The following is an 8,858-nucleotide window of genomic DNA, read 5'->3' on the forward strand; positions in this document are numbered from 1 at the left end:
TCTTCTGAAGGTCCTGAGTTCAAATCCCAGCAACCACATGGTGGCTCACAACCATCTGTAATGAGATCTGATGCCCTCTTCTGGTGTGTCTGAAGTCAGCTGCAGTGTACTTACATATAGTAAATAAATTTTTTTTAAAAAAAGTACAACAACACAGATCTTTCTTCTGGCCACGGCAGCTGCACATCACCTAACACTCAGGTGAGCAGTGAATCACTGGGGAAGGCAAGTCTGTGGCTTCTCCTCAAGATCAGAATCCAGGAAGGAAGTGAGCACATGGCCTCTCCTCTTAATGGGAAGAGAAGAGATTCAAACTCCCAGTTCAAGAGCCTCGTTATGTAAAATATGGCACAATTTTCACTATGCTCATTGAAGGGAAAAGTGAAAAAATTCAAGGAGCAGATTATTAGTTTTTAGATTTTTCTCTAGACATCAGAGACCTCTGCTATCCTGGCTGTAGCTGCCATTCCTTTCTGTGGGAAGCTGGGCCTCACTCATCCGTCTTGATTTGGCTTTAGTCGCGACTAGGGCTGGTACAGTCTTCACAGCTCAGGACCTCGTGGTCTGAAAACAGACAGAAGTCAATCCGTTCATACTCCTTCTTCTCCCCACACTCAAACAAACACGCCACCAAGTCCTGTCCTTCCACAACAGCCAAATCAGAGTAGCCACTGGGCCCAGAGTTCAAGATCCACGGGCGGGACCAGCAGTTCACCTCCAACGGGTTCTGGTTGTGGTAGATGCCTAGGTTAATCCTCTTCCTCTTGCTAGTTGGATGTGAGTACAAGAGCCATGTTCCTGATGGTGTTTCAGCTCCTTTCTCCACCTCCCGAGAACTGTCCAGCAGAGGGTACTTCTGAGAAGCGGGAGCACCTTTGCCAATTGAGTCTTGATAGATGTTTGGCATCTTCAAAGGCCGGAAGCTCACTACACTACCTTGGCAGCCGGTTCGAGGCTCATGGAGTTGTGAGCTCAGGGTTGGCTTCTGAAAGCAGCCACCACTATCAGTACTAAAAGCCTCTGCTCGAAATCGGCTTGGTGTTCGGGCACTGCAGTAGAGCACAGGGTTACCAGTGGTCTCAGCCACTTCTGCCACTTGGCACTCCCCTGTCACCTGGGGCCCAATGAACTTGCCATGGTGCCATGTGACTCCAAAGTCATCACTGTAGATCATCAGGGAATGGGACTTGACTGAACACGCAAAGCAGAGAAACCAATGTGAGACATAGTAGGCATAGGCGGGGATGATCAGCCTTCCCGAGTGCAGCTGGATGCCATGACCTGGGCCCACAGCAAACGTGGCCCAGTGCTTCACCTCTGAGCCAATGACCTCCTCAGTCAAGTCTTTCACTTCACCCCAGGAGCACCCGGCATCCTCACTGCAAAGGAAGCAGAGACGGGCGGCATTTTTGCCCCACACAATTTGGCACCTCTCAGTAACATGGCCCCGCACACAGATGAAAAACAGGTACACGCGGCCAGTCTTTTTCTCCCACACAGGGCAGGGGTTCATGGTGCGATGCCCAGGTAATGTGGCCTCCATCAGTAGCCGCTGGGGGCCCCACTAGTCAAGGGAGAGAGAAGGAGACAGTGGAAGTGAGTTACTAATATGAAGACAAGAGGCTCATGAAAAGCATCAGTTCTTTTTTCAAACAATATAGGACATTGAAATGGACAGAATCTTGAAGGCCCAAATAATCACTAACTTTGCAGCTATTACAAGGTGGCTTTAAATCTGAAAAATGAAAATGCTAGACACTGTAAAAGCTGTGCTCTCTCAAGAATGTTCTTTGCTTCATCTGGACTTCCAAATCATCCTCCAATCTACAACCTCAGTGCCACCTCTGCTCGGAAGCCATCCTTGAAACTCACTCTTCTAACAGCTTAGACCAGCTATGTGACACTATCCATGTTTTTGGTAACTGTCTCCCCTTTTAGACTATGAGCTATTTGAACAATACCCAGATTGTGGACATTTGTATCTCCAATACCTGGCATGTGAGAGCAGTCAATAGACGTTTACAAAAACCAACAAGAAAGGTGGGGGCCAGTGAGATGGCTCAGAGCACAGATGCTTGCCGCCAAGCCTGGTGACCTGATTCTGGTCTCCGGGGCCCAGTGGGAGAGAGAGAGGGGACCAAGGACTTTCATTAGTCTGTTGATCACCAGACATGCATGGTGGCACATGTACACAGAGAGACAGACAGACAGACAGACACAGAGACAGAGCAGGGAGGGGAGGAAGAGAATACATTGTAATACAAAAGCAGACGATGAAACTTAAACAAAATGGATCAAAGAGGGAAGTTCCCAGCAAAGCGGGAAGCTCAGGACAGAAGGGCTTTTATCTTCCTGCACTATGGTGGGAAAGCAAGGCGTAAAGACTCAAGCAGAGTCTGACAGCCCTGCCCCAAGCCTGCCCTTATCACAATCGTGAGACACCGGGCAAACGTGATTGGCATTCCTCATTGGCCAAATGGAGAGCAAGAGAGGAGCTATGAAGGCAGTAAAGGAGATACTGCCTGGCCACACACCACAGGAGAGGCTCGAGCTTCTCACGCAGCATTTGGTAAATTTCTAGAATCCCAATAGAAAAGGGCAAAGAGCAAAATCAGACATGTCACAGAAGGAGGGAAAAAAAAGGCGTTCAACCTCACACATAAAACATTAATAGGAATTAAACTAATAGAATTTTCAATTAACATTTTTTTTTACATTATACAGTTTGGTAATTGTTGGTAAAAAAAAAATGTGGATAAATATGCCCCTTTATGTATGGGTTAGAGTATAAGAGTTGAGCTCTTCTGTACAGATACATTTATCCTTTCACAGGATGCTCAATTCTGGAAAATTATCCCAAGACCTATGTGTTCATTAAATAAAAGTCTGGAGATGTAGAATGGGGTAGAGTGCACGCCTAGCACATGTAGAACCCAGGGGTGGATCCTAGCACCACACACTGAGAGAAAAAGTACAAGGCGTTTCTTCATAAACATTTTAAAAGTGGTTTTTCATGATAGCTTCGCTTGTAATTGTAAGTATCCCAACACATGAGGTTGTGTTTAATGGGGAAAATGACCCTTTGTTCATATATAGTGATGTGGGATGGGTTCTATCCAATGTTAATCTACACTGCCCAGTAACCCTGCTCCAGGGAATTCTACTCTAGGAGCCAAGCCCAAGCAGGATAAGCCTGGTACTCTCAGGAGAATGCTGTCAGTCCAGACAGGTCTTCAAGTTGCAGTTTTCAAGAGACCAGATGTCAAATCAAGCCTGTCACTAAAAGAAGAGAGCTTTTCAGCCCAGAGAAAAGAAGTCATGAGATACAGCAAGGAGTGACTCTCTACAAAAGGGACCTTATGTTATGCATAGAAGGCAGGGAGACAAGATCAATGCATAGTTAGAAGTAGAGACAATCTCGTTTAAAACATGCAATTTTCTGTCAATGGTTAACATCTTAATATGAAGTATTATGAAAACACACCACCGTGAAAGATGTCTAGTGTTGAGTTCTTACTAGGCAGTTCTCATTATCAACTACATGCTGTAAGTGATAAAGCAGAGAACACTCAAGGACCCAAGTTCAGAAATCCAACAGGGTACACTGACTGGCCTGGCTAGTTTTAAGTCAACTTGATACAAGCTCCAGCTTGTATCTGAAAGGAGGGGATCTCAACTGAGAAAATGCTTCCACAAGATCCAGCTGTAAGGCATTTTCTTAATTACTGATTGAGAGGTGACAGCCCAGCCCATGAGAAAGCAGGCTGAGTCAGTCAGTCAGGAGCACCCCTCCACGGCCTCTGCATCGGCTCCTGCTTCCAGGTTCCTACCCTGTTTGAGTTCCTGCCCTGACTTTTCTCAGTGCTGGACTGTTACCTGGAAATATAGGATGAAATAAACCCGATTCTCCCCCAGGTTGCTTTGGTCATGGTGTTTCATCATAGCAAGAGTCAGCAATCCTAATGAGGACAGTGACTAAAGCTACGCCCCTAACCGCTAAACTAGAAGCTGCTCATGAAATCAGATTTCTATATGGAGAAATGTTTTTCCTAATTTCAAAAGTCAGTGCAGTGAGGAGAAAGCACGGGAACCATGGGACTGCAGGACAATGAGGTTCTGCAAGAGCAACCAGGAAAACAAAACAAGCAACGCCCTGGCTTAGCAGCTCACTGGCCGCACCAGCAAGAGGAGCGAGCGACACAGGTGGTGTCTGTCCTAGAGAAAATGAAACAACTAGGCCTCAGGCTCTATCAGGCCACAGGGCCGGGCCTCTGTGGGGTCTGATCTGCCAAGCTACTGATATACAGTAAAGAACTGGCAAGTCCTCAAACTACAAAATCCTCAGAAGGAATTGGGAACCACTGCCATTTAAAGCAAGGACAGAGGCTCAGCAGAGTCCCAGCGTCACTGTGTCAGTGTGACATGGCAAAGCACCCACTTTGGATATGATGCTCAGACTGTAAGAGATAGAAAAGCAGGTAGATTCAGGGATGGAGTACTCGGCAAAGCTGAGGAAACGGTGCTTCCTTCTTTGGGTGGTTTTACCAGGGCATAGGAACAAAAGGCAGGCCACGCCAGGTCTGAATGAACCACAGAGGTCTTGGGCCTGAGTCTGCTGGATTATGGATACATGACTTAGAATAAGTGACAAGGCCTTCGAGCCTCGTTTCCCCACATGCCAGACACGACTGACATCAAAGCCTAGGATACAGAAAGGCTGTGAAGATGCTATGTATCCCTGATCACACAGTAAAAGCCCCTCCCTTTCTTAGCTACCCACACCAAGTTTTACTGGCAAAGGTGAGGAGAAAAGAAGAGACCCGGAAGTGCATTCAGCTCTGAGGAGAGAAGATGAGGCCTGTAGCAGTGAATTAGTTAAACCGCTCTGGTTCCCAGTGAGCTAAACTAAGGCAGAGCATTAGAACCAGTTCTCATCAGAGCCCCATGCCCGTATCTGGAATGAGTCACCTCTACAGAGCGCCCCTTCATCAGCCCTCGTCTGAGCACCAGGTAGGCAGCATCCTCATCTCTGACTGAGGTACGTTTCTCTGCAAAGGCCAGGAAGGTGTGGGTGGGAGGAAGGTACAGCAGGGCTGGGATCCGGTAGGTCACCCTGCTCTGTTCTTCCTGCTGGAACAGGGTGCTGCTGAGGGAGCAGGGTGGGACTTCCTCCATGGCTTCTGTAAGGACAGGAAACAGTTCAGTGTGGGTCTGCATACAAGTTCCTGGTCATTTCATTGCTGAGGGCACACAGCGGGTACTTGAATGTCTACTTCTTCATATAAAGAGAACATCATAGCATCGATAGCCCAAAGCAGATATCATGAACCCTCATGCAACAACTCTGTTCTCTAGATACGTCCATTGAGTTCCAAGGTTACTCAAACGCATTTGAGTAACATTCGAGATTAACAAAGCACTAGGAAAGCTTTCCCCCCATCCTGAAGCCTCAGAAAAAAAGACAGCCTGCTTTCTCATCCGTGCCAGTAAGAGGGCTTTGTCCTCTAGTCACTGTGTGAGGGGTGCACACAACAGAGGGTGGAGATTCTCAAGGGACACATCTTGGTGCTGTGATCTCAGTTCTGGGTGGTCTAATGCAGGTAGACCTGCAGCTTTGGCTGGGGTGACAAGTGTGTTAAAAGCCACACTCTTGCGTGTGACCCGCTGTGTGTAGCTCAAGGGGTTGGTACTCTGGGCTCTGGGTTTGCTCTTACTCTCAGCCCCTTCAGGATTACATTTTTTTTTCCCGCAAATTCAGCTACATGGGTCTTTGTGAAAGTCTAGCTGCCATTTGCTAGGCTAGCAGGTCTGTGACACTAATAGTAGAAGCCTCCAGAAACTGAAAGAGCCCAGAAGCCCCACTTCCCAGAGGCCACAGAAGGGACTCAGGCCAAAAAGAAAAAAAATAAACTTTAAGATTTAAGCTTCTTTCAAATTATCTGTTATCCAAGGCCCATATTCAAACAATTTATACAAGGAAGGAAGGAAGGAAGGAAGGAAGGAAGGAAGGAAGGAAGGAAGAGAGAGAAAGGAAGGGAGGAGGGAGGAAGGGAAGAAGGGAAGAAAGGGAGGGAGGGAGGGAGGGAGGGAGGGAGGAAGGAGCCCATAAGAGCTAGGCCAATGACTCCTCCCTCTGTATTTATTCAATAAACATTTCTGGGCCTACATATATCAGGCCCTTGCACTGGTGTTGAGGAGACACTTGTTCTCAAGGTTAGAACGAGTGAGGGGGGAGATAGATCACACAGAGATAGATATGAAGCAGTGAGCATTGTCTTAGAGATAAACACAAGCGCAAACAGAAAAGGCACAGCTGTGCAGCTCAAAGCCCCAGCAAAAGACCTTCTGAGAGGGTAACACTGGGCCAAGCCAGCTACCTACTCTGCCTGGGACATTCTTTTTCAGATAGTCACACAATTCCCTACCTCACTTTTCTAAGTTCTGGTCAAACCTCATCTACTACCTCCCCTCCTAAAGCTGTGCTCAGATATCATCCAGTCGCTGGGCTGTTATCTGACAACAGCTTGCCGCCTCTGTGCCTTGTTCCCTGCTTGTTTCCCCACAGGACTTCTCACTCTCAGAGGTCTCCCATAGCGTACATACTCAATGCATGCTACAAAATAAAAGATCCACGGTATCAGGTCCAAGATGGCAGTCTGTGCTCATCCCAGGCTGGACTCTGACCCAGTGAACACTCAGTGCTTCTCAGAAACCTTGTAAAGTGGGTTTCTATTTGTCAGGAAAAGCCATTACGTTCTTATCTTCTCCTACAGGCCTGTACTCTCTGGAGAGGGCCTCTAGTCTCTACTAAACCAAACAGGCTTCCAGCAGGTCAGAGGCCCCACAATAGTTCCCAGGCTATTCCAGCTAACCTGCCCTCCTTCCGATACAGCACAGTCACTTAGAACAGGCAGGACTCTCCCACCATATTTGCTATCTTTCCTGCTCCCATAGTTCTGGCAATCACCGGTCTGCTCCTCTCTCTCCCTGCCTTTTCTCTTTGCTAACCCGGGGGACCCTCAGCATTCCTCAGTCACCTTCTAGAGTGGGTTTCCATCTGTCAGTAAAAGCCACTACTTTATCTTCTCCTACGGCCCCCCAAATCTCTGAAGAGGTTGCCACCTGTGTGGCTTCCTCACTGCACCCCTTGATTACACAGGAGGGCTTTATCTCCTCACCTAGAACCAGGCGTTCTGAGCTTGCGGGTTTGGGTAACAGACAACAGTGAGCTGTGGGGGCTTTCAGTCGGCTAGTGTGACTGTGGTGAGAGGCGTGAAAGACCTGTGAGCAAAGATGGGACTAAGTTGACCAGCAGATCTAGATCCCAACAAATATATATACATATATATATGTACATATATACATATATATATATACATACACACACATACATATATATACACACACACACATATATATATGTATATGTATGTATTCCATACAGCCTAGCTGAGCCATACGATGTGCATACACACTGATGAAGTTCTCACAACGAAACCACATCATGGATCATTGTGGTGTTCTCAGTACCAAGCCCCATCATTAAGCACTGCATTATTCTATTAATTACAACCTCCTCTTAGCACCTGGGCTGGTCTTGAACTTGTGATTCTCATGCCCCAGCCTCCTGAGCGCTTGGATAACAGGAGCCAGGCACCATGACTGGCTCTCATTTGTTAAAGGTTAGTAATGTGTACTTATGAGGACCATTCTAGAATGCTTTATAAACTTTAAGGCACTATACAAATTGATGTCTTTAATTATTGGGAATGCTGACCTTTTTACAATTCGGTTTTGGTTCTGCCATCACCTCAACAATTAAATTGTCATTAATTTTCACTAATTATGATTATTCTAATAATAATGATGACAGTGGTAACACAGTAGCCTGGTCACACTTAAAGGATTCACCCAAACTATGTGCTCAGAACTAGGGGCTGAGAAGAATCTAGTACAGGTCGGCTTTGGAGTTGTTTGCTTTAGCAGATAATTCTAATTATTAATTACTGGTCCATACTCTCTCGCCTTCCAACCAGGTCCTCTCTACTCTCTTTCTCGGGGAGAGTACAGTTTAGCACGACTTCTGAAGTCAGCCTTGTTTGAAGAGGAAAACTTAGGGGAGATCACTCAGTTGCAAACCTAGTATCAAAAACATTCCACCTCGGAACCTTTTTGGTCGCCCACAACTCCCCAATAGTAAGAAGACTTCCCAGTCTCGGTTTCGCTTTGTTCCCACAGTGCTAAACTACAGCTGAAGTTTGGCTTTAGATGGAAGAAAGCAAAAATAGAATGGCCCAGAACACACTCTGGCTGTGAGGTCCTAGCTGATTCTGGCTGACTAAGTCTTCCTGATGCAGGTCCCCACAGTCCCCGGCCGAATCACCCCAGCTCACCGGCTCCGGAGGCTCTCTGGGCTCTCCCGTGGAGTCTCGGAAGAAGGCCTGAAGCTGAGCTGGGGCGGTGGAGACAGGATAGCAGCGACAGAAACCACAGACGCTGAAACAAACCCAGTGACTGCCGCGCAAGAGCTGGCAGTAAAGACACAAATATCCCTGGGGCAGTAGGGACGCGCTGGGGAGCTGACGCCAGAGGACTGAGAGCAGTATCTGGGTGTCGACCTCCCCGGCCAGGCCACGCCCCTTCACCGCGCAGTGCCCGCTGCTTGCTTCTCCACGCCCTTAACGATTGGTCTGTGGAAGGTATCACCGCCTAAAACTTCCCTAGACAGCCTAATTGTCGAGCAAAGGTTCCGGGGCTCAGAGGGGACTCCTAAAAAGATAAAAGGTGGAAGGGGGTGTTTTCACACAAAGCACTGGACACTCTCCTTACAAAAGGTTCCAAAATGTATATATGGTGGT

General features: G+C 47.4%; 1 protein-coding gene across 2 annotated transcripts; it reads right to left on the reverse strand.

Annotated features, from left to right (window-relative positions):
• Positions 1-83: 83 nt before the first annotated feature.
• On the reverse strand, positions 84-8,637 carry Neu3 (neuraminidase 3). 2 transcript variants are annotated; one of them, XM_029479054.1, is made up of 4 exons: positions 8,394-8,637; positions 7,179-7,281; positions 4,969-5,180; positions 84-1,564 (listed from the first exon to the last, which is right to left on the reverse strand). In XM_029479054.1, exons 3-4 carry the CDS (start codon positions 5,173-5,175, stop codon positions 515-517), a joined length of 1,257 nt encoding a protein of 418 aa, XP_029334914.1. In that variant the 5' UTR covers positions 5,176-5,180; positions 7,179-7,281; positions 8,394-8,637; the 3' UTR covers positions 84-514. The 2 variants fall into 2 exon arrangements, with proteins under 2 accessions (XP_029334914.1, XP_021024038.1); XM_021168379.2 differs by lacking the exon at positions 7,179-7,281.
• Positions 8,638-8,858: the final 221 nt, after the last annotated feature.

The sequence above is a fragment of the Mus caroli genome, chromosome 7 (genome assembly GCF_900094665.2).
Source record: "Mus caroli chromosome 7, CAROLI_EIJ_v1.1, whole genome shotgun sequence".
NCBI lineage: Eukaryota > Metazoa > Chordata > Mammalia > Rodentia > Muridae > Mus > Mus caroli.